Source organism: Camelina sativa, chromosome 5, assembly GCF_030686135.1.
Source record: "Camelina sativa cultivar CO46 ecotype springtype chromosome 5, ASM3068613v1".
Lineage (NCBI taxonomy): Eukaryota > Viridiplantae > Streptophyta > Magnoliopsida > Brassicales > Brassicaceae > Camelina > Camelina sativa.
This window is the reverse complement of record NC_141884.1, coordinates 16,720,697-16,743,611: the sequence shown is the minus strand read 5'-3', so window position 1 is coordinate 16,743,611 and position 22,915 is coordinate 16,720,697. Positions and strand designations below refer to the sequence as shown.

Sequence of the window (22,915 nt, the reverse complement as noted above, 5' to 3'; positions counted from 1 at the left end):
TGGTTCCTTGTCCATATCAAGGATCATGAAGTCAGTAGGAACTTCCACTCTTCCAATTCTGAGAGGTAGATTTTCCAGGATCCCAATCGGATGCCTCACTGTTCTATCAGCCAAAACCAAATACAGATTACTTGGTTTAAAATCAGTGAATCCCATCTTGTTGGCCACTGACAGCAGCATAATGCTAACTGAAGCTCCAAGGTCGCACACACAATTCTTGAAGATCCGAAGACCTATCGAGCATGGCAATGTGAAAGAGCCAGGATCTCCTAGTTTTTCCTCAATCCGAAGATCAGGATCCAAGCACACTTCACTCCTGAGAATCTCAAACCCAATTTCCTTGACAGCTTCCTTAACCTCGTTTTCCAGTCGAGCTGCCTCCTTGGCAGCTTCCTTCTGAAGCTCGTGTGGTGGCAAAAGCTTAGGTGGTGGAGCTTTACGCCTAGCCATTCGCTCTGCAAGCACCTCCAACTGGATGTCAAGTGCAGCATTGAATCTTTCCTCTAATTCCCCTTCTTTTGGTGCAGGTGGTTGAGGCTGATCTCTTGTTTCAACATCTACTCGATGCATCATCCGATCGCCATCATCGGGTAGGTGATCGGGTTCCACTTCGGGTTGTTCTTCAGTTTGTGATTCTCGAACCAGTGTTCGATCATCAACTCGATCAGTCTCCTCGGGTGAAGGCTCGGGTTCATACTCAGATATATAATACTTGGCCTCAATTTTCATTGGGTGTTCCACATCGTCCCCATCTTGATCATCACTGTCCCCAGTGATGTAATCCTCATAGTCATCATCAAGGAAGATGGCTTGAGCAGTTGCATAATCCTTGGGGTTTTTAACAGCCTTACCTGGGAGTTGGTTAATCTTTGGAGCAGGTTGGTTGTTGTGGTGGCCTTCCAGGTATCGAACCTTAGTGTTGAGCTATTCGTACTCTGCATTGAGATCATTGTATCCTGAGTCGATCTTATTGCTCATTTCTGCAAACCGTTTCGCGATGTCCATAGATGCTGAAGCCTGATTCTGAATCATTTGCTGAATTAGACCGCGTAACTCAGCTTCCTGTGATTGGTTCTGCTGGCCTTGATGTTGTTGGAATCCATGTGGTTGGTTGTAGTTTCCAGAGTACTGCTGCTTAGGTGCATAACCTTGATTGTACTGGACAAAAGGCTTCTATTGGACCTAGTTCCCTTGAACTGCAGATGGGTAAGTTTGGTCCTGAGGATTGGCAACATTCGGGTTCCGATAAGACACATTCGGATTCGGCTTGTAGTTGTTGTACCCCTTGTTGTAACCTCCTTGGTTGTTGATATGTTAACATCCTCTATCTGTATAGTCTCCCCATCTTGTTGTAGAAACTACTCTTCCTCTGATATAGCATGAACATGTTGATGCTGCTAGTTGAGTGATTTATCAAGCTTGTCATTGAGGGCTTTCATGTCCCTCTTGTACTTGGCATCTTTCTCTCCTGTAAATCGCACAGTGCGATCGTACTCCTCATTGTAGTTCCCATCAGATTGAGCCAAGTTCTCAACTAGGTCCCAACCTTCATCAACTTCCTTGTTGAGGAAGTTGCCATTACTTGCGTTGTCCAGCAACATCCGTATTTTGGGATCACTCCTCTGTAAAGTGTGCTCAGCAAAGAAGCATTGCTGAAGCAATGGTGTGGACATCTGGTAGTGTATCCCTTGAAACGTTCCCAATATTCACTGAACATTTCATTGTTCTTCTGAACAAAGCCGAAAATGTCTTTTCTCAGCCTTGCGGTTCTGGAGTTGGAGAAGAATTTGGCCAGGAATGCCTTCTTGCACGCTTCCCAAGTGGTGATGGACTCCTTAGGGAGTGATTTCTCCCAGATGTGTTCCTTGTCCCCCAAAGAAAATGGGAAAAGCCTGAGCTTGAATCCATCTTCACTGACTCCATTGATCTTAGTGAGGCTACAAAGCCTATCAAATTCATCCAGATGATCCAATGGGTCCTCCATTGGCAATCCATGAAACTTATTACTTTGTATCATCTGGATGAGACTACTCTTGATCTCAAAATTGTTGTTCTGCACAGCAGGTGGCACAATGCCTTTTCTTTGAGTGTGAGTAGAGGGAGCATCTCCTGTTCCTATATTGGTCCTTGCTTGAGGAGCTGGTGGACCGTTCTGATTATTCATCGTCTCCTCAATGATTGCTGGTTCCGGTTGAACTTGTTGTTGTCTGAGTAGCCTAGGTCTGTCGATGTTGTCGATGAAAGGACTCAGGTTCTGGCTACCTCTGGATCGTTTTTGCATGCACAAGTAGGTATCTGAGTGTGTACACGAGGGTCAACTCGATCTAGGTGATCGAGTGACGGGTCGGGTGGGTGCTCGGGTTGTACCTGAGATTCAAAATAAACAAGAGCGAAAGCAAACAAGTCAGATTCCGAACCAAATATAAACAAAAGAACTTGATCTAGCAAGTGCTGAAATCCTAAACGTAGCAAAAATAAAATCAACCAAATGGCAACGGCGCCAAATTGATAGACAGGTTTTCACCCAGGGTATCAATTCCCTATGCAGTGGTAGTACAAAGGGTTATCAATCCAAATGGTTGTCTATTGCTAGTAGAAAGGATATGATCAGAACAATACAAGTCAAGCCAAGCAGATAGTGTTTTTGTTATAACAGGCCAAAAATAAATGAAAGACAAGAATATAAACAAAAAACCACATGACCTAAGCACTCGATGCAAGTAATCGAGTCCAGGATCGAGTGGGGTGATCGAATAAGCAAATGAGATATGAACAGCTCGAGGTATCACTCGATACAGGTTATCGTGTACCTGATCGGGTAAGTAGTCGAGTAAGTAAGAAAAAGCAAACAATTAAAATACGAAAGCTCCTAAGGATGGGGTAATCGAATCCTGAGTATTCTTGACCAGTACAGATGCCTTACATGCCTTAAGCAATTATTTCCTAGACAATGAATCTCTAAAACTTTGTCACCACACTCTCGCACTAGCAACAATCAACCTTGATCAGTTCTCACACTCTCGCACTAGCAACATAATCAAGCAGGCATTAAGATCGATTCATTATTGTTAGTAAAATCAAACTCATCTAATTCTTACTCAGAGTCAAGTAAACCTCTAGCATTGGTTAAATCAAGCATCTCATCTACTCCTCTCGGTCTGTAGCATTTGTAAACGCCCTAGATCTAATCTCAACCTCTCGGTCTGTTGACAGCATTAAGAACACCAACCTAGAAGGAAATCTATCGAAAATATACAATCAAACTAAGGCATCCTAACCGATCAAGAACACAAAATCATCTATCCCATCCCTAGAAACTTTACTACACTACTCGGACATAGCAACGAATAACAAAGCAACGAAAAAGAATGAAAATTGCATTGTATTAAACAGTAAAGATAGAGTAGAAAGAGTACAAGATAGAAATCTAAGAAAAACTATGAAAACTATGAAAGAAAATGTAAAAACAAAAGGAAAAATGTTTGAGTCGCTCAGTTCTCTTACAGAAGCTCTCGCTCTCTAGTTTGAGGGTCTGCGGCGTGCTTGTTTGCGAGCTAGGAGAGGAGGGGGTTTATATATGGAAACCCTTTTGACCTAGCTTCCCAGACTTGCCCGATGGTCTACTCGATGGGGTACACGAGGGTGAAGTCAGATTACTCCTCGGGTGGATCTTCGGGTTGTTCTTCATGCTTTTGGATCCTCCTCGATCGTGTTGGGGTTCGGACTTGTTCTTCCAGCTCGATGGCTCCTTCGGGTGCATGCTCGGGTTGTCCCTGTTTTCCCCATTTTTGGCTCTTTAACATCTGTTTTCATCCAAAACATGCAAATGCAGAAATGCAACACCCTAAATGGTCTAAAAGTGAATTCCTACAGTTAATGACCTAAAAATGCTAAGTTAGAGGTATGAACAATGCAAAATATGGACAAAAAAGGATGCTAAAAACATATAAATTAGAGAGTTATCAGACCCCCAAACTTAAATCTTGCTAGTCTCTAGCAAGGAAGTAAGAGGGTGTGGTTTGAAAGTGGGGACTCATAACCTTAATATGCTAAGCGAAGGATTCAAGCTATAGTCCTTAAAGATAGTTTAATGGTGCTAAGATCAATCAACATACTTACAAATATTTTTCTATGCTTATTACCATGCATCGATCTAGTTCAACCTCCAACTAAAGATAAAGAACATCTCTTTCACATTCAATAAGTGTTTGGCGAATTCTTGCAAATGGAAGGTGAATCAAGCTCAATCGGTTTCAAGGGTAAGGCTTTTTGGTGAGGTGGTTTCAAACAAATTATTTGGGTGGTTATCTCTCAAAGAAGGAATGCTAGACAGTTGTGAAAACTATCTAAGACTGAGAACAATTTGGGCATACAAAGCTTAACTCTTGATGATCTACCCTTTTCTCATTCTCTTTTTTTTTTTATTTAAACCTCCTAGAATCAAACTACCCACATCCTTGATTTTAACTCTTTTTTTTTACTCCCTAAGATTTAGACTTTAAACTTCTAGCTTTTTTTTTTTATTCTTTCTTTGCTAAACTCCTAATATGAATATATATGTTTTTTCTTTCTTTCTAGGAGACTATAGTAAAATCTTTTCTCTCTTTTTTTTTTATTTTTATTTTTTATTTAGAGACTTAGAGCTAATTTATTCTAACCTTTGGTACTTTTTTTTGGCTCTTTAACACCTGTTTTCATCCAAAACATGCAAATGCAGAAATGCAACACCCTAAATGGTCTAAAAGTGAATTCCTACAAATGCTAAGTTAGAGATATGAACAATGCAAAATATGGACAAAAAAGGATGCTAAAAATATATAAATTAGAGAGTTATCATGCTCTCTTAGAGACAAAGGCTGACTGATTTTCAGAAATTATATATGTAGGATTGGTTGGAGTCTTCTAGATAGCACCTTCGAAATAATTTTGTAGAAAACTGTGCAGAGGGAAATAGGTCGATATTCAGACATCTTTTGGGGGCATTGAACTTTGGGTATGAGTCTGATGTTTGTTTCATTGATCGACTTTTGCAGGCATTCAGAATGGAAGAAGTTTTGAACTTCTAGAATGATATTTGGCCCCACTGTATCCCAGTTCGTGTGAAAGAAGCTAGCCGAGAACCCATCTGGTCCAGGAGCTTTTTCTGCGTGTATGGAGAAGCAAGCGGTCTTTATTTTGGCATCAGTTGGTAAAGCAGTGAGAGATAGGTTCATTTCCTCAGAGATACAGGGTTTAATAACTTCTTGTACTGTCTCCAGTCTAGTGCTCCCTTAGGAGGTGAAGAGGTCCTCAAAATACGAGGTAATCACACCTAGTATCTTATCTTCCTCATACACCGCATTCCCAGCTTTGTCCTCCAGTACTGAGAATTTATTAACAGTCGATCTTCCTCTAGTTACTGAGTGAAAATACCCAGTATTCTTATCTCCTAATGATAACCAGAGTTGTCTGCTTCTTTGCTTCCAAAACTCTTCCTCAGCTTTGTAGGCCAAAAGCAGTTCTTTATTCAGTCTGGAGATATCTTCCTGGGTGGGAGATGGGTTCGACATAGCTGCATCCAGCTGGTCCTTGAGGCTTTCAGTAAGAGCCCAACTGTTTTTTGTCTTTTCCTTTGACCATTTAGATATTGCATATCTGCACTGTTTAAGCTTTTCCTCAACCTCATTGTGTACATTATAAGACCAGATTTTCTTTATCAGGGCTTTAACCTCCTCATTCTCTTTTAAGCGCCTATCGTATCTGAAGATCCCTCTCTTTTTCTTCTTTGTGAGGTCCAGTTGGGTGAGCAAAGGTCGGTGGTCAGAGCCTTGAAATCTCAAATATTCACTGCGGCTAAAGGGGAATAATTCCGCCCAAGCTCCATTTAACATAGCCCTGTCTAGACGACAGAACACAAGCTGATCATGCCGCTTTCCTATCCATGAGAGAAAGTTACTTGAATGGCGTAAGTCAAACAGGTCCCATTCTGACATGAACGAGCGTATGTCTACGAATGTCCCTACGTGACGGGGAGGTCTTCTTTGTTTTTCAGAGGCATCAATGATATCGTTGAAATCACGTGTCAAGAACCAGGGCTCCTCTTTCTCTAAACCCAGGTTAGTTAGTTCCTTCCAGATTTCTTTTCGTTTTGAGCGATCTGGCTCTTCGTAGACAAAGGTAGCAAAAAAACTTTTCCCTTCAAATACAATCTTTGTGTCAATAAAATTTTTGCAGCTTGCCAATACTGATAACTCCACTTCTTGCTTCCAAAATAGGGCCAATCCTCCTCCCCCTGGGCTATGGGGTGGGATCAAGAGGTGGGAAGGGTAGTTCAACCATTGTAAGGAGCTTAAGACTTTTTTCATCTGGGTTCTTCGTCTCCATGAGGAACAAGACTTCCGGTGAGATTTTGGAATGAAACTCCCGGAGGCATTGAACTGTTGTAGGGTTCCCCAGCTCACAACAGTTCCAGCTTAGTAACTTTAAGGAAGAGGATAAGGTGGATTGTGAAAATCCACCTTCTTCTTCACCATTAGCTGGGATTAGCTTTCCTTGTGGTGCACCGTTACCATTCTTACTGTTTTCTCCACGGTGGGAGGGTCCAGCTTCAGAGGTACTTCTCCGCTTTGGTGAGGATTGAATGAGGCACTTGTTTTGTTTGCTTGATTTCGCTCCTGCTAGTCTAAGAGGGCTTTTGTTTTGTGGTTTTTGCAGAGGTGGTCTCCCGCGTCTTTTCTTTCCAAGGGCATTGGATAGCTGATTAGTCTCCCGAAGTGGTACAGTCGTAACAGCTTCCAGAGGGGATGTTCCAGGAGGAGTCAGTTGCTCCAAATTATCATTTTGATTTGATGCTATTGCCGCCTCTATAATTCTGTTAGCAGTTTCTGCTGTTAGACCTTTAGCTTCACCTTGAATTACTCTACATTTCCTTGCAACACTCTCAGTAGGGTCAGCACAGCTCATATATTGAACTGTTACCTCTCGGAGGGTTCCCATAACCTCCTCAGTAGAAGGAAGAGGCATAGGTGGAGGAGGGGTTACTTCTGCTGAAGACAAGGTGTGCTCCGCCAGGGGGCGTCTGGTGATGGACGTTTCAGAATTTCCAGCTCGGATTAAGTATTTTCTCTCCAGCATAGATTTGTCTTTTTGTATCCTCCACCATAGCTATGATGTGACCTTGAGTAGTCGTTTCTAGAGGATGATAGGGAGCGGCCAGTTGGCCTTGGTGGGAGAGCAGGGCTACTTCTTTCACGCGAGTCAAGGGCTCTATGGTGGTGACTGTCAAGGTTGGTGCCCAGCAGGCTTCGTTTATAAGGTGACAAAGCATGGAAGGACCCTCGAGAGTTTTATTGGTGACGAAATGTATTCGTGGGGCTTTATTTGGAATGATGGTTCACCTGAGTTGTCTCTAGAGTCCTCTGTCCGTTCTGACTAACTTGTGGTGCCCTAAAATTGTCCCAAGGGGTGTAGTAGTTCCGCTAGGGTTCACTCTTTCCTGGAGCATTTGTTTGGGGGATCAGCTCCTCTTGTCTCTCAGATGCCGCTAAAAACCCTGGGCAAACTTTCTTTTCATGGGATAGTCTATTACAAAAGGAGCAGTAGTTTTTGAGGTTTTTTTAGCGGAAGGAGATCAGGGCTTCACTGCCATCTTTAAACTCGACTATTGTCTCCTTTACCAGAGGTTGTAAGCCATCAATGAGGACCTTAATTTTTACTGTCGAAGTTGTAATCTCTTAGTCCAAAAGTTCTCCGAGCTCTTCACCAATTGTTTTCACCATTTCAGGAAGCCAGAGGTGTTTTGGGAGTCCTTGGATATCAGTCCAGTAAGGAATCTTTGATGGGAAAGTCTCCGATATAACAGGTTCCCATTTTTGAATGATAACCATCCACTAGTCGAAGTGGTATGGTCTATTGTCTAGCACTTTCTGCATATCTTCTTCATTAGCTTGGGACTGAACCTGAAGCTTTACCTCGAAGGTTCCAATGATTTGAGAGGAATGGAAAAAGAGACCATAGTCTTTGAACCGGTGGGTTTGTAAGGCGACCCATTAAGGTAAGAGAGTTTTCCTCAATCAGCTTTGAAGTATCAAGGTCCGGTGCTCTGATTCTTTTACAGGTAGGGGGAGAGAAACCGCCCTCAATGTTTTTCCCTTTCAGGTGATATGGCATCCTCTTATCCATGGTTCGAGCACTTCAGTAGCAGGAAGGTCAGGGTGATGGAGGGATGGTTTTGAGAACACAGGTTACTCACTTAGCAAGTGAGATTTTTAAACAAGGCAGTAACACAGGTAAACAGGGTTAAACTTTTGAAGCTAAGGAAAACAAAAAACTACCTTTGGAGGGGTGATCTGAAGGCAGATGTGTAGGAGCTGCATTTTTGTTACGAGCAACCGCTCCAACAGATATCTTAAACAACCCAGCACGAACAAATTCCTTACCCAAATACAACCCATATTTGGAAAGTACAAGCTTATACGTATCTAAATTAACGGTAAATCCATGCTTGCTAAGGAGAGATCCGGAGATTAAGTTCTTACGCATCTCTGGTACGTGAACTACATTCGTCAAAGTGAGCTCATGTCCAGAAGTAAGCTTTAAGACAATCTTCCCGTAACCTTCAACCTTTGAGGTGGCGGAGTTTCCCATGAAAAGTCTCTCGTCACTCTCATTTTTCTTGTAGGTTTAAAACATCGACCTATCCAAGCAAATGTGCCTAGTTGCACCGGTATCAAACCACCACGTCTTTGGATGGCTCTCGGCAAAGTTAGCCTCTGTGACTACCGCACACAAGTCAGCTCCGGTGGAGACGTTCAAGTCTTCACTGGCCATGTCTGAAACACAAACACAAAGCTTTTTTCAGAACAATATATCAAGTCGTGAGATGACTCTGATAATCAAGTGAATAAATCAACAACACTCGATTCCTTAGAAAATTGCAATTAAACACAAGAAAAACAAGAACATAGGTTTCGCAAAACCAAACTGGTTCACGTTTAACTATATAAAGTTTCAAAATAAATAACAAGCTTGTGTGCTAAAGACGTAGTCAAACCACTTTGGATATTTTAATTATCGCACAACCAAGTTGCAGTTCTTGTTAAACTCTCAAAAGCAAGAGATAATAAATCTCTTTAACTTTCAATTTGAAGAAACTTAAAAACCAAGACACTGTGTCTATTTATGAGTTTTTAATTTGCAAATAAATCCAAACCAGAAATTCTGCAGTTTATGAATGCAACACAAAGGCAAACTGCAGGTTTTGAATAACACAACAATTGGTTTCACAAAAGCTTTTAGAATCGCAATTCTCAATAGCAAATAAACAATATGCAAGCAGCAGGTTTTACAAAACCAGAAATCTAAACCAATTGCAGCTTTAACTCAGCCTTAAAATAACAATCTTACACTGAGTTATAATCAACACACACTCTGTTTTTCCTTTCCCACAAGAACAAAACAGGTTCGAGACTCTCAAGCTCTCGTTATGGTTTTTACCCAATCGCAACTATGGTAAACTTGTGATTACACACACAACTTCTCCTTAAACGTTTATGAAATCTCAAATCAATCTGTTAGATGTTTATAGAACAACAACAGATTCAAAGAGTTAAGAATGTAGGAGCTAGAAATTTGCCACACTACGTAAGAGGTATTGATTATGAGAAAACACACAAACGTTAAGGGAAGAATGGAGGCGAGACCGAAATCTCTTTCCTTAACTCTTTGAAACCCCCGCAGTGCGACGGGATTAGTGGTTACAAGAGTCCCATGATACAACCAATCACAACCGGGTTTGCTAATCACTCAAAGACACCGGCTCTATACAAACTACACTCTACGATACTCTCGAAATGACACTTACTTTGTGAGAGAGATTGCTGGATGTTTTGTGCTTTTGCTGTGTGTGAGAACAAGCGATTGATTTCGTCAATTCATTGTATTTGCAAGAGAACTCGATGAGTATATATAGAGGACTTGGATGACTTGGGTTTGAAATTGATTCTCCACAACTCTATCCAGTCCATCGCAAATCTAGGAGGTGGGCAACGTGAAGAAGCCACAATCTCTCAAAGAAATCCGACTCTCCACTTGATCACGAAACCAAAGAGACCGAGTCTCACGGAGATGTGAAACAGAGTTTTGACTCTATTCAATCTGACCCACTCCTCACCAAACCATTAAGGTCTAATTTCTCATTCACACAATCCAATTTTATTAAGTCCACTAAGCTTAAATAAATTGAGGTCCAACAATCCCCCACATGAATAGGAATTACAAACTATACATAGGAAGACTCAAAAAACCTTTTACTAACTAGACTAGACTAGACTAGACACAACTTAGACTAGACTAGACAGACGTTCGAGAGTATACGAAAATGTTATTGTATCTGAAAGGTAGCATTTTTCAGCTTTGAACCAATCATTTTTAATATCTGTCGGACTTACTTGGCCGGGAGGTGAACATGATGTCTTGAACCAACCAGATTTTAATGTAAACCTAGACAACAGGTATCGCATAAAAACACTTTCTCGTAGAGATTTAGTTCTCTATTGTGTCCATTTTGGCCTTGGACATTCCTGGGTTCATGAGTGAACTTGGAGAATATAGCCTCTCTTTCATTCTCCTAGAAACGGTCCTATTTCACACTCACTAGGTGACCTCCCATCAGTTATGTTTTTAGAAGCATCCTATAATACTCCAGGAATATCTCAAAACTATGGTATGTCATTAAAAGCTAACGCTTAACCTCAACTCTTACAGGTAACACTGTTTAATTTTATCTTTAGGAACTGGGTATAGACATAGTCTTACAGTGTTCAACTCTAACTCTGTCCCTTTTTAACCTAGATCTTGGGATCTCCAATCACATAGATTGGGTTTCCACCAAGCTGAATTTATATTTCTAGGCTACCCATTCCTCTTGATAATCCAATGATTTAATCATTTATTCACTGTCCAAAAAAAATAGCTGATTGCTATAATAGTGTACACATAATATTGACACTGATTTTTCCTACTTCAGGAAATCATCCACAAAGTTCAAAAAAAAATTCACATAGCTTCTTGAGCTTTATCCAAAATAATAAATTCTCTAATAACTTTATGTGGTATCATGTTGAGATTATTATTTGTGGTAAGCAACGCTTCCCCCCACATTTTATAGATTAACCCTTCAACATTTCATATTCTTTGCCACATAAATAAAAAATATTTTGTACAATCATTAAAGAGATTTACAAAATTAAATCACATCAATTCATGTGAATTATATATATATATATATATATATATATATATGTTTTTCCATTTTCTCATGTTGGTGATGGCGTTTTCTGAGAGTCATGCTACGACGTAAGTCTCATGCAAATCTCACGTTAACTCACTTTGCATTTTTGAAGACTTCACCAAATGAAAACTAAATGGAAATTTCCATTATTAAGAAAAGAGAAACCAACTACAACTTATTCTTCTCTTTCGAGAATACAACTTATTCTTCTTCGAGGTGGAAAGCCTCAGTTACATCATTATTGTAGACACCTTAGATAATCCATCACAAACAAATCCATTATTATGCATGCTACACCACGTCCACATTTTTCTCGATGCGGATTAGTGATTCAACTTGCAGTTTGACAATCAAGTCTTCGAGGGAAATAACATTTTTCTTATGAAAAAGATAATTCTTGAAATCCAACCAACTTGGAGGGAGTTTTTCAATGAGATGATTGACCATTAAAATTTCACTAATCAACATCCCCGCAGAATCTATCTCGTTCTTAAGAAATTGCAGAGCTTCCACTTGTTCCATGATCGGTTTTGAATCAACCATTTTAAAGTCAAAAAAGTTTGCCGTAGCATATTTTAGCAAGCCTGCATCCTCGACCTTGTACCTTTTCTCTAAAGCATCCCAAAGGTCTTTAGAAGTTTTGACCTTATTGTATACAATGTACAACGGGTCTGTCAAGCAACCCAGAATCCAACTCTTGCAAAGAAAATCTGCATGGCTCCACGTATTCACGCTGGCAAGGTAGAGCGGATCCTTATTCTCCGGTGAGAGAACTGGTGCATCCTCTTTCACATACTTATTTAGGTTCAACATGGTCAGAAGGATACACATTTTCTGTTGCCACGCCTTGAACCCGTTCCCACCAAACTTTTCTGGCATCCATCCTATGCTTATAGCACAAGTAGTCATCAGCTCAAGTACCGCTACTTTCAGCGGAGTAAGAGTACAAAACTAGATTTCAGTCCCAGTCTCATTGGTGGTGGTCTCGGTGACCTCATTAACGTTGGACACATTCAAATTTTCACCAGCCATGTCTGAAACACAAACCACAAAGCTTTGTTCAGAAAATTATTTAAAATCATGTAGTGACTTTAACAACACTAAATAAATATTATATGCAAACAAACACAAAAACCAACAAGACCATATGGGTTTCGCAAAACTAAACTTGTCAAGTTAAATTGTTTTAAGTTGCAAAATAAATAAATAACACAAGTATCCCACTAAGTCTCAGACGCTTATGAGCTAAAACACCACAACAGTAGTCAAACCACTTTGGATATTTTATTATTGTTGCACAACTCGGTTTCACCCTTGATTAATGTTCTCTATTTTCCAAAAAAATAAATGAAATCTCAACTGTGGTAAACAAAATTGTGATTACACACACAACTTCTCCTTAAACGTTTATGAAATCTCAAATCAATCTGTTAGATGTTTATAAAACAACAACAGATTCAAAGAGTTAAGAATGTAGGAGCTAGAAATTTGCCACACTACGTAAGAGGTATTGATTATGAGAAAACACACAAACGTTAAGGGAAGAATGGAGGCGAAACCGAAATCTCTTTCCTTAACTCTTTGAAACCCCCGTAGTGCGACGGGATTAGTGGTTACAAGAATCCCAGGATACAACCAATCACAACCGGGTTTGCTAATCACTCAAACACACCGGCTCTATACGAAGTACACTCTACGATACTCTCGAAATGACACTTACTTTGTGAGAGAGATTGTTGGATGTTTTGTGCTTTTGCTGTGTGTGAGAACAAGCGATTGATTTCGTCAATTCACTGTTTTGCAAGAGAAGAACTCGATGAGTATATATAGAGGACTTGGATGACTTGGGTTTGAAATTGATTCTCCACAACTCTATCCAGTCCATCGCAAATCTAGGAGGTGGGCGACGTGAAGAAGCGATGATCTCTCAAAGAAATCCAACTCTCCACTTGATCACGAAACCAAAGAGACCGAGTCTCACGGAGACGTGAAACAGAATTTTGACTCTATTCAATCTGACCCACTCCTCACCAAACCATTAAGGTCTAATTTCTCATTCACACAATTCAATTTTATTAAACCCACTAAGCTTAAATAAATTGAGGTCCAACAAGATGCAGTGGCTCAAAGGCAGTTCACAGCTAGGGATTCCGACGTCGGAGAAGAGAGTTTGGTGGAGGGGGGGGAGGGGGGAAGAAGTATCCAGCGGGTTTTAAAAGTTTGATAGAGGAACCGCTGGATAAAGCCGTTATTAGAAACCAGAATTTGGTGAGATCTGGATAATAAAAACTTCCATACTTCCTTTTGTCCTCCTAGAAAAACGTGTCTGGGAGAGTTTTTTCTTTCTTTGTGTATCTTGATGTTTTCTGGTATACCTTTTTGTTAAGTTCTCTATGCAACAACTCTTTGTCTGATTTTATTCTAAAATTTTTTCGTTGCTAGTGATACACAAAATCACGTATATTTTAGTAAGGTACCACAGAGTACTAAACAATAATTTTTTTGGTCATGCCATTGTGACGAGTATACTTTCAAACGTTCTCAAGCTTCACACAAAACCTTTGTTTTCTCGTTGTGTGAAATTTGAGATCTCTTTCCTAAGCTGATCCGTATGTGAGGGGGAGAAGAACTTTTTCAAGAAGACACTCTTGCAATGTAGCCATGAGGTTATAGCATTGTAAGAAAATTATATTTCTATACATGAGACTTATCACTACGGGAGAATGAAAAATAGCCCATGGTTGCCTTCGTGCTTGTTAAGGCACATGTCCATCCGTATTTCATGTATGGTCGTTGTTTCTAACATCAACTATCGGGTCTTGATTTATCGTATCCAACTGTTCTAAATGCTCAACATTTTTTTTTGGTGCTCTTGTGCGTTGTCCTTCTTTAACCGGCGAAATCTCTTGCACTTGTTCCATTAAATTCTCTCGATTGTTGCTTCTTAGGTTCATTTAGCTGATCAAATTGTTGAATTTCGGTATAAATTTGGTAATAATTTTCCCACTTAAAACCAAACCATATTTGTGGCTTCCAAATCAAAGTGACCAATATTTTAATTTGGTTCAATTAACCAAACAAATTGATTTTCCAAAATTCGAGATTAAACCGAGCCAAATCGATCGCTTCTCCAGCCTACCTAAGACAGCCATGTCGGACCCAGGTTAAAAGATTAACAAATTATCCAGAGTCTTTTATGACACCATGTGTCTATGTAGCAAATACAACCACTGATCTACTGCTAGTCATGAGCTATTAGTCAAAAAGTATTTTCCTGACCATATGTGGCTAAGTACAGAAAATTTTTAAAGTTTAACCACAAAATATGTTTTCGGTAATTTGATAAATTCTGGTATTGTTATTTTGACGATATGAATGTGACTAAATTAACCTACTCTAGTTTTTATCTCAAGTTATTATAGACCAAAACAAAAAACTTCTTTTACCATGGCTTTCTAGTATTATGTACAAGATTGAAACTTTTGACCAAAAAAAAGAAAAAAAAAAATTTACAAGATTGAAACAATGTCTTGTCTATCAGCTATACTAAGATTCGAAAACAATATTTCTTTTAGATAATTTGAAAGCCTCAAACATGAAAACACATATTTTTAATCAAATCTATATATTTATAAAAATTGGTATAACATACTTGAATGCAAAAGATTAAGGAGACTTCAGTATATATATTTAACGAAAATAAAATAAGTTTGTTGTCCCATAAGATTAAGGAGACTTCAATACTAGGTGTCGGATTTTTTAATAAATGAAGGCATGCATACTCTTCTTCTTTGCTTCAAGGAGAAAATACTTTTCATTGATGCAAGAGCATATATCATATAGAATTCTTGTCTTCCGCAACTAATCTTATATATAATATATCGATCTAGAGATTGTATTTATAAACTGGCATGGTGCTTTCGAGATATAAAGCAAGACAAGAAAACCAAAGATATTAAGAAAGACTTATCATCAAGGCTAATTGAGTTTAACACAGTTGAGTTGCCTAAAGTGTTTTTGAGCTGCACGATTTTCTGCTACCGCCGTGTCGACGACCTCTTTGCCTTGTTCGTCAGGAAAGATCGTAAAAAGATGAACGAGAGTGTCCATGATGCAACCAAGAAGAGGAATTTTTGACCAATTGGATGTAACTTGATCAGAAGCCTTTGGATGATCCATATGTATTGATCGATAAAGATTGTAAGAGAGGATGAAGAAAAGTAAAAGTAAAGAGAGGTAGTGGTGTATTTATCTAATCCTAATGGAAAGAGTGACTCAATGTCCACGAACAACAAAAAGTTCTCACGGACTTCTTTATTGATTGAAAAAAGAGAGTTGATCTCAAAGAATCAAATGCCGTGTTCACTATTTCTACGTGTAAAATTCAAACAAATAATTTGACATTAGAGACTTTTAGAAATTATTTTAAAATCTGTTTAGATTTTTTTCTTTTTCTTATAAAACCATTTCACCATTTACGTTGGACCAAAAATTTGATTTCTCATTATAATTGTAGTGGCACATAATTATTAGAGTTAATGATTTAGTATTATATTAATATGTGTAGATTGATGGTTTTTGTTGATATAATTTTATATGCTTAATTAGCAAATTTGATATATATGAAATAATTATATATATATATATATATATATATATATTCAATTATTATTTCTCTAAAGATGAAATTACCATTTTCTCTGTTAAATATGGTTTATTTTTTTGAATTTTTTAGGAAATTTATATTAATTTTTTTAAATAAGGATCAGAAATCATTTAGTAAAATTTATTCATTCCACCCTTTACTTCAATTAATCCTGAAAATCTAATACCACTTTCGCAAATAGGTAGTTAATTATATTCTTAGTACTTGTCCATCACACATGAGTTTGGTGATTACAGTGGTCTATGTGACTATGTACCTAAATAGATTTATTACACTATACAAACTATACCAGTAAACTTTTTATTTTTTGGGGCAAATTGATACTGATTATACTAGTACATTTCATACATACATTTTTACAAATAATAATTTTTAAACAGATAGTTAAATGAAAGACTCTCAACTAGTTTTACTAGACACAAGTTTAATAAAAACAAATAGTATTTGGAGATATGTGTATTTTATATAAGATAATATTTTGGAAAATAACCTTTTTATATAAAAATGAAGTGTTTAAATATTTAAAAGGTGTTCCTACTTTTTTGTGGTAATTTATTTAATTATTTTTTGAAAATCATAATTTTTTAGGGAAAACAAAACTAGAAGATGAATAATTTGGAAATATTTTATTTTATATAAAATCATATTCTGGAAATAAAAGCTGTTACTTTTTTATAAAAAAGAATTTAAGTGTTTATTTTCTGGTTTTCGAGTGAGCTGTTTGACTTAACAGAGTGAGCGGTTTGACTAACAAACACTTGCAGTTACACAGATGAACGGCTAAGATCAACCGAATCCCCAACCTCAATCCAAAACCGTCAGATCTTAATGGCTATTACGTAAATCACAACCATCCTCAAGGGCATTTCTAAAACAAACCACTCAGATCACGCTTTGTTTCAATTTGAGCGGGTAAACTCCTAACAGAGAGCTCATCTTCTTCTTCCTTCGTCTCCATCGATCGAATCCTAAAATCCCAAAAAACCCTAAAAATTACAGAATCAAAATCGAACGATGCCAGTTCCAATCATAGAAACGTGCCGTAAGAGGAAGAGGAAGCCCAAAGTTTATAGCTCGCAACGGTTCGGCGAAGATGGGGTTCCGATTTACCGGAGCGAAGCTTTTCGCGATCAGATTAGGGTTTTTTTACGCGATTGCGCCGAGGTTGAGGAGTATAGCGTTCTTGGTATGCCTGTTTGGTGTACGCTACTTAGCCATGAGACTACGAACTCGGTGGTTCCACTTTACACTGTTGAGGAGGATGTGGCTCGTTCTTCGGAGCCTTACTGCGATCAATGTCGTTGCACAGGTTTGTATGGATTTGATTTCGTTTTGGGTTGATTCGATTTCGTTAAATCAATTTGGTGTTTGATGAGATTATGTGAATTGGGTTTTGTATATGGATTTGTTTCGGTTAGGGTTTATGATTTGTTGTTGGATTGAGATATTTGAGTATTGGGATTAGATGGTTCTGTGTATCTTAAGGTGTTGTTCTGTGGAATTGAGACTTTTGAGTAATGGGTTTTGATGAGTATGAATCTGTAGATGTTGTTGAACTGAGACTTTTGAGTAATTGGTTATGATGAGTATGAGTATGTATCTTAAGATGATACCTTTGAGTAATGGGTTTGATGAGTATGGATCTTAAGATGTTTGGGTTTGATCGATCTGGTTAGATCAATTTGGTGTTTGATGAGATTTTGTGAATTGGGTTTTTGTATATGGATTTGTTTCTGTTAGGTGTTTACGATTTGTTGTTGGATTGAGATTTTTGAGTAATGGTTTAGATGATATGCGTATCTTAAACGTGTTGTTCTGTATATTTGTTTCAGATTATGGATGTATCTTAAGATTTTGTTTAATTGAGACTTTTGAGTAATGGGTTTTGATGAGTATGGATCCTAGGATGTTTCTGAATTGTAAATCTGAGTATCAGTTTCATATGAGTGTGTGTTATTGCTAATAATATTAGATTGTGATTATTGGTATCAGATTAGTGTGTATCTTAAGATGTTATTGCTAATTTTAGATTGTGAGTATTGGTATCAGATTAGTGTATATCTTAGTCTTAAGCTGTTATTGCTAATTTTGTAGATTGTGAGTATTGGTATCAGATTAGTGTGTGTCTTAAGATGTTTCTGAATCGTGATTCTGAGTATTGGGTTTTAGGTAAGTAAGTACTTGAAGATGATGCTAACTCGAGATTCTCAGTATTGTTTTCAGATTAGTAGCTTTATGATGTTGTTAAATATTAGTATGTATCTTTAAGATGTTGTTGAATGAGATTCTGTTTGGTTTGAGATATGTGGAATAACTGGTGAGGATTAATGATCGGACTAGAGAGAAGACGTTTCTGACTTTGACTTTTTATTCTGACTTTGCTTAATGAGATTCTGTTTGACTTTGATTTAAGATGTTGTGAATGTTTCTGACTTTGATTTTGTGTTTTGTTTCAGGGTGGAGCAATCATTTTGTGTCAAAGAGGAAGTATCACTTTATAATACCAGTTGATTCTGAGTGGAATATGCCTTTAGAAGATGATGTATTTGATCTACAAAGTCATCTTTTACATGGATTGATTCATAGTAATGGCTTTGGTCATTTGATATGCATCAATGGTATGGAAGGGGATTCTAAATACTTGTGCGGAAGAGAGATTGTTGATCTTTGGGACCGGATTTGTAATATCCTTGGAGCACGGTAATGGATATATAACAATAGTATCCTTTTGCGTTTTGTTGGATTTTGCATTTTTATGATTTGGAAATTGATAGAATGTGTTCTTGTTGCAGGATGATAACAGTTGAAGATTTTTCCAAGAAGAGATCTATGGAACTGAGGTTGTTGTATGGTGTTGCTTATGGCCACTCCTGGTTTGGAAGATGGGGATACAAATTCTCTCGTGGAAGTTATGGTGTGACAAAGAATGATTACGAGAATGCGATAGAGCTTCTTGGTTCACTTGATCTTAATCAGATTGAGTTTCATTTTGGTGAGTATCAACAATCTAAAGAGATCAAGCAGGTTATTCGGTATTACAGAGAGATGAGTGAAGGGAATTTGAGGACGTTCAGAGATCTTTTGCGGTTTATGCTCATCATCAAGTCTCATGCTTCTCCCCAAAAGCTTCTTCCTGCGACTCCTCCTATCCTGACAGATTCTCCTCATCCGAAAAGATCAAGTAGGTTGCTTTTGAAGAAAAGTGATATTGCAGATAACGACAAGTCTCCGAAATATAGGCGTTATAGCACTGTTGCTGCAAATTTGGGTAGTAGATGGCCTGTGAGGAGACTAATATTTGCAGCTGAAGTGATAGTAGAGTCACTGAAAGAGATGAAAGCAATGAAGCCAAACGGTATGACTCGGCAAGATGTTAGGGATTCAGCTAGATTGCATATTGGAGACACCGGTCTGCTGGATTATGTGCTGAAGTCGATGCACAATGTGGTCGTTGGGAATGTTTTGGTTCGGCGTTATGTTGATCCCGTTACACGTATTCTGCACTATACAATACAGGAGCTTGATGATGCGATGAACGTCATAGAACCGAAGAAAGAAGAAGCTGTACTGCTAGAGGAGATTACTCCTTTGAGGATTTATACTCGATTAAAACCTGGAGCTGATGTTTATGGAGATCTGTTGTTACTATACACAAATGTGTTGTTGAACTATCCAGAATCTGAGCTAGTGAGATCTGCAACTCAAGCAATCCTAGACAGCAAGCACTTCGTAAAGGAGTGGCCTATAAGGGACAACAGTGAAACAGTCTTACAATTTGTTTGCCGTATCAATCCAAGTTTGATTGGTTTGAGATCAGAAGAGATCACAGAGCTACCTCCAGGTGAATTGGTCACAGTTCCATTACAAGCTACAGTCTTCGATCTAAAGCGAGCCATTGAAGACACTTTCAGAGATACTTACTGCATCTTAGCAAACTTTGTGGTGAGTGAGATTGAAGAAGTTAAAGAAGACATGAGTTTGACCGAGTCTTGTTCTGCTTTAACCGTGAGGGGTTATGGGATTGATTTGGAATCGAAACTCAAGTGTCAAGGTGGATGTGATACATGGATGGTGAGATGTATTTGCAGGGCCAGAGATGATGATGGTGAGAGGATGATATCTTGTGATGTTTGTGAGGTATGGCAACATACAAGATGCTGTGGGATTGATGATTCAGATACTTTGCCTCCACTCTTTGTGTGTTCGAACTGCTGTGAAGAGTTTGCAGAGCAACAGAGGAAAGTGTTGCAGCCCAAATATGAGTTTCCGAGTTCAGAGAATATGTTTCTGATTGAATCTGCAGATGATTTCTATGGGGATCAAAGTTGTCTTGGTTTGATTTTCCCTGAAGAAAACTATCTCTTGTAAAGCCATTTTTGGACTAAACTTTGTAGATTACTCAATTTTTTTGGTAAACGAGAAACAAAATTGTATATGACACTTGTGTTGTTTGATTGTAAATGAGTTTTGTGGCTTTGTGGTTTACAAGTTGGTTAAAGACTCTGCTACAAAGAGAGGGTGTAAAAAACAGAGGAAATAAAAGTTACAGAAAACAAAAATTGTGTTTCCTCTCTATATACAAATGTATTATTACAGTCTCAAAATGGTTTCTTAACATGCTTAAACTCAATTGAAGATGAATCAGAACGATCAACGAAACCATTCATCTTCATAACTTTATTCATCATCTTCAACAACTCAGTCACCTTCTCCTTCGTTCCTTCACCACATCCAACTTGTAGCATCACAACAAGCTTCTTAAACGCACCTAATCTCAATGCTTGTTCAACCTCAGACCCATCTCCACTTTTACAAATCTTCCACATCACAGAAACCAAACTCTTCTTCTCAGTGATCTTCAAAATCTTCTTCACCAAAACCGGTATCACCAGCTCATTTCTTCTCACTTTCTCTCTTCCTTCATTAGTTTCGCAAATCGCGTTTAAAACCAGTAACGCTTTTTCACAAACGCTGTTTTCAGAATCAACTAGCATCTCCACCGTTATATTAACAAGATCCAGTGCAAGAAATCTTGAAACGGTTTCTTGATTTGCCAAGATCATGTGGTGGATAGAAACTAACGAGTTAATGCATATAGTATCGCGATTAATTGAGTTCAAGAACGCTTCTTCGACGCCATTGATCTTTGTTAACGCGTGAACGTGAGCTACGTTGAGCTCAAGAAGCTCCTTTACTAAAAACGCGGCGTTTTGATCGCCATTTCTCAAAAGCTCCACCAACCTAGTAAACGACGACGTAGAGGTGAGTTTAAATTGACCTTCTGAACCAATGGGAAGCATCCACGTCAGTACAGACACAGTCTCCTCCAATAATAGTGTAGCGTTTGCGTTTCCCGAAAACGCGTCGAAACAAACGCAAAGAACTAACCCGGCGCCGTGTTCCTTAACGCATTTACGGTTCCTCTCGCTCTCTTTTCCCAATCTCTTCAACTTCCCAACCATCTCGCTGCACACAACGTGGTCTCCACGCCGCGTCGCAGCGAGTAACTTCCCACAAATCTCGGAGACTTGATGACTTGTCACGGGTACACGTGGCGTCGGGATCCGTTCAATCCCGCCGCCTAGTGACGACCCGCACCAACCTTGAATCATCCTCCGAATAGTATGATTCGGAATCTGCTCCAAACTTGACAAAACCGTGTTAGTAACGGGACAAGTTTGGTACCCGGACTCGAACCACTTCTCGATGTTTTCGCGGTCGTAAGTGATCCCTGAAGCGATAATCACCGGATCTTTCATTAGCTCGTAAGAAATCGGACAAAGAAACTGCGACGGAATCGTTACTTCATCTTCCTCAGAGCAACTAGTCACCGGAATGATCTCCTTCTTGTTGCCTCCACGACGTCTCACTCTCAATGAAAGTCCCATTCTTTGACTGTTCTCTTTGGTAATGAATAAAACAAGTTGAGAGATAGACATTTATATATGTACGTATGTATGAATGCATATAAACTTAGGGATAATAAATGTTATATATTTAAATCAGTCACTATCATACGCTTCTGGAACGCGAGTTGGGTCAAAGTTAAGTTTTAGGTAAATGAAAAAAGAGAAAAAAAACATCACGGGAAAAACGAAATTTGAATAATGGAGATGGTTTATGTCATATTATTCGCTAGCTGTTAAAGAATCGGAAAAATTGACCGTTGAATGTTTGAAAAAAATTTAATGACATGACAAGCGACAACTAATGTAGGAAATATGAAGAAAAAAATTGCTTAAACCTATTCTTAGGTTCTTAGGTTGGGTTTTTTTTCTTTTTTTCTTTTTTACCAAATATTAACTAGAAAAAAATTTCATGGTTGGTAGCCCAAACCGGTAAAAAAGTGTTTACAAAAGAAGATACTAAAACAAGAGAGCTAGATGACCGTGCAAGATAACCCGCCTTCAAATTTGAGGAGCGAAAAATCTTCAACAAAAAAAATAGTGGGAAGACCGTTATTAAAATGTAGAAATTGTCTAAAAAATTTGAGAAGACAGGCCAATCTTCAGGGACTTGTATCATCGCCACTAATTCTGCATAGTCCGTTGCGAACAAGTCACTCTGTTTGCTAGGAGACACTCCATGGCCCAAAGCAGAGCCTCACACTCTGCATGAAGCAGGGAAGGACTTTGCCGCAGACAGCAAGCACCCAATAACAAGGTCTTGCCATCCCCATTATCACACCACCACCCCAAACCTGAACTGGGTTCGGATCCTTTCCAGGATCCATCAATTTGACACTAAATTTGCTTAAAAACAAATAAAAACTTTTAAATATAGTTTTCTAATTTATTTTTAATTTATAAAAATGCAAATTAATCCTACAAAATCTAACTTAACCCATAATATAATTTTTAGTGACAATTTTCAAAATTTTAAAATTCTAATTTAAATAATATATTAAAAAACATTGCGGATTTTTACCAATAAGTTTGATATATACATAGAACTTTTTTTGCAAGTTAAATTCGATTTTG

General features: G+C 38.4%; 2 protein-coding genes, 2 non-coding genes and 1 pseudogene across 4 annotated transcripts; 3 read left to right on the top strand and 2 right to left on the bottom strand.

The window, feature by feature from the left end:
• Nucleotides 1-1,655: 1,655 nt before the first annotated feature.
• On the top strand, nt 1,656-1,762 carry LOC147943839 (small nucleolar RNA R71). The gene has a single exon (XR_015558738.1). It is a non-coding gene; the product is annotated as a small nucleolar RNA R71 (small nucleolar RNA).
• A 9,762-nt stretch (nt 1,763-11,524) lies between these two features.
• Nucleotides 11,525-13,058, bottom strand: LOC147943838 (uncharacterized). The gene has a single exon (XM_087512833.1). It carries the CDS (start codon nt 12,176-12,178, stop codon nt 11,561-11,563), a length of 618 nt encoding a protein of 205 aa, XP_087368959.1. The 5' UTR covers nt 12,179-13,058; the 3' UTR covers nt 11,525-11,560.
• Nucleotides 13,059-13,772: 714 nt separating this feature from the next.
• Nucleotides 13,773-13,874, top strand: LOC147943837 (small nucleolar RNA R71). The gene has a single exon (XR_015558786.1). It is a non-coding gene; the product is annotated as a small nucleolar RNA R71 (small nucleolar RNA).
• Nucleotides 13,875-16,845: 2,971 nt separating this feature from the next.
• LOC104787637 (PHD finger protein MALE MEIOCYTE DEATH 1) lies at nt 16,846-20,410 on the top strand. Its single transcript, XM_087450159.1, has 3 exons — nt 16,846-17,244; nt 18,392-18,635; nt 18,728-20,410. Exons 1-3 carry the CDS (start codon nt 16,950-16,952, stop codon nt 20,301-20,303), a joined length of 2,115 nt encoding a protein of 704 aa, XP_087306285.1. The 5' UTR covers nt 16,846-16,949; the 3' UTR covers nt 20,304-20,410.
• On the bottom strand, nt 20,364-21,858 carry LOC104787636 (U-box domain-containing protein 20 pseudogene; annotated as a pseudogene).
• Between the last annotated feature and the right edge of the window lie 1,057 nt (nt 21,859-22,915).

What these genes read in the sequence shown, in the direction of transcription:
- LOC147943838 (XM_087512833.1), bottom strand. Translation starts at nt 12,178, where the DNA reads ATGACTACTTGTGCTATAAGCATAGGATGGATGCCAGAAAAGTTTGGT.
- LOC104787637 (XM_087450159.1), top strand. Translation starts at nt 16,950, where the DNA reads ATGCCAGTTCCAATCATAGAAACGTGCCGTAAGAGGAAGAGGAAGCCC. An exon ending in CGATCAATGTCGTTGCACAG is followed by an intron (nt 17,245 to 18,391) that starts GTTTGTATGGAT and finishes GTTTTGTTTCAG; the next exon opens with GGTGGAGCAATCATTTTGTG. An exon ending in TGTAATATCCTTGGAGCACG is followed by an intron (nt 18,636 to 18,727) that starts GTAATGGATATA and finishes TTCTTGTTGCAG; the next exon opens with GATGATAACAGTTGAAGATT.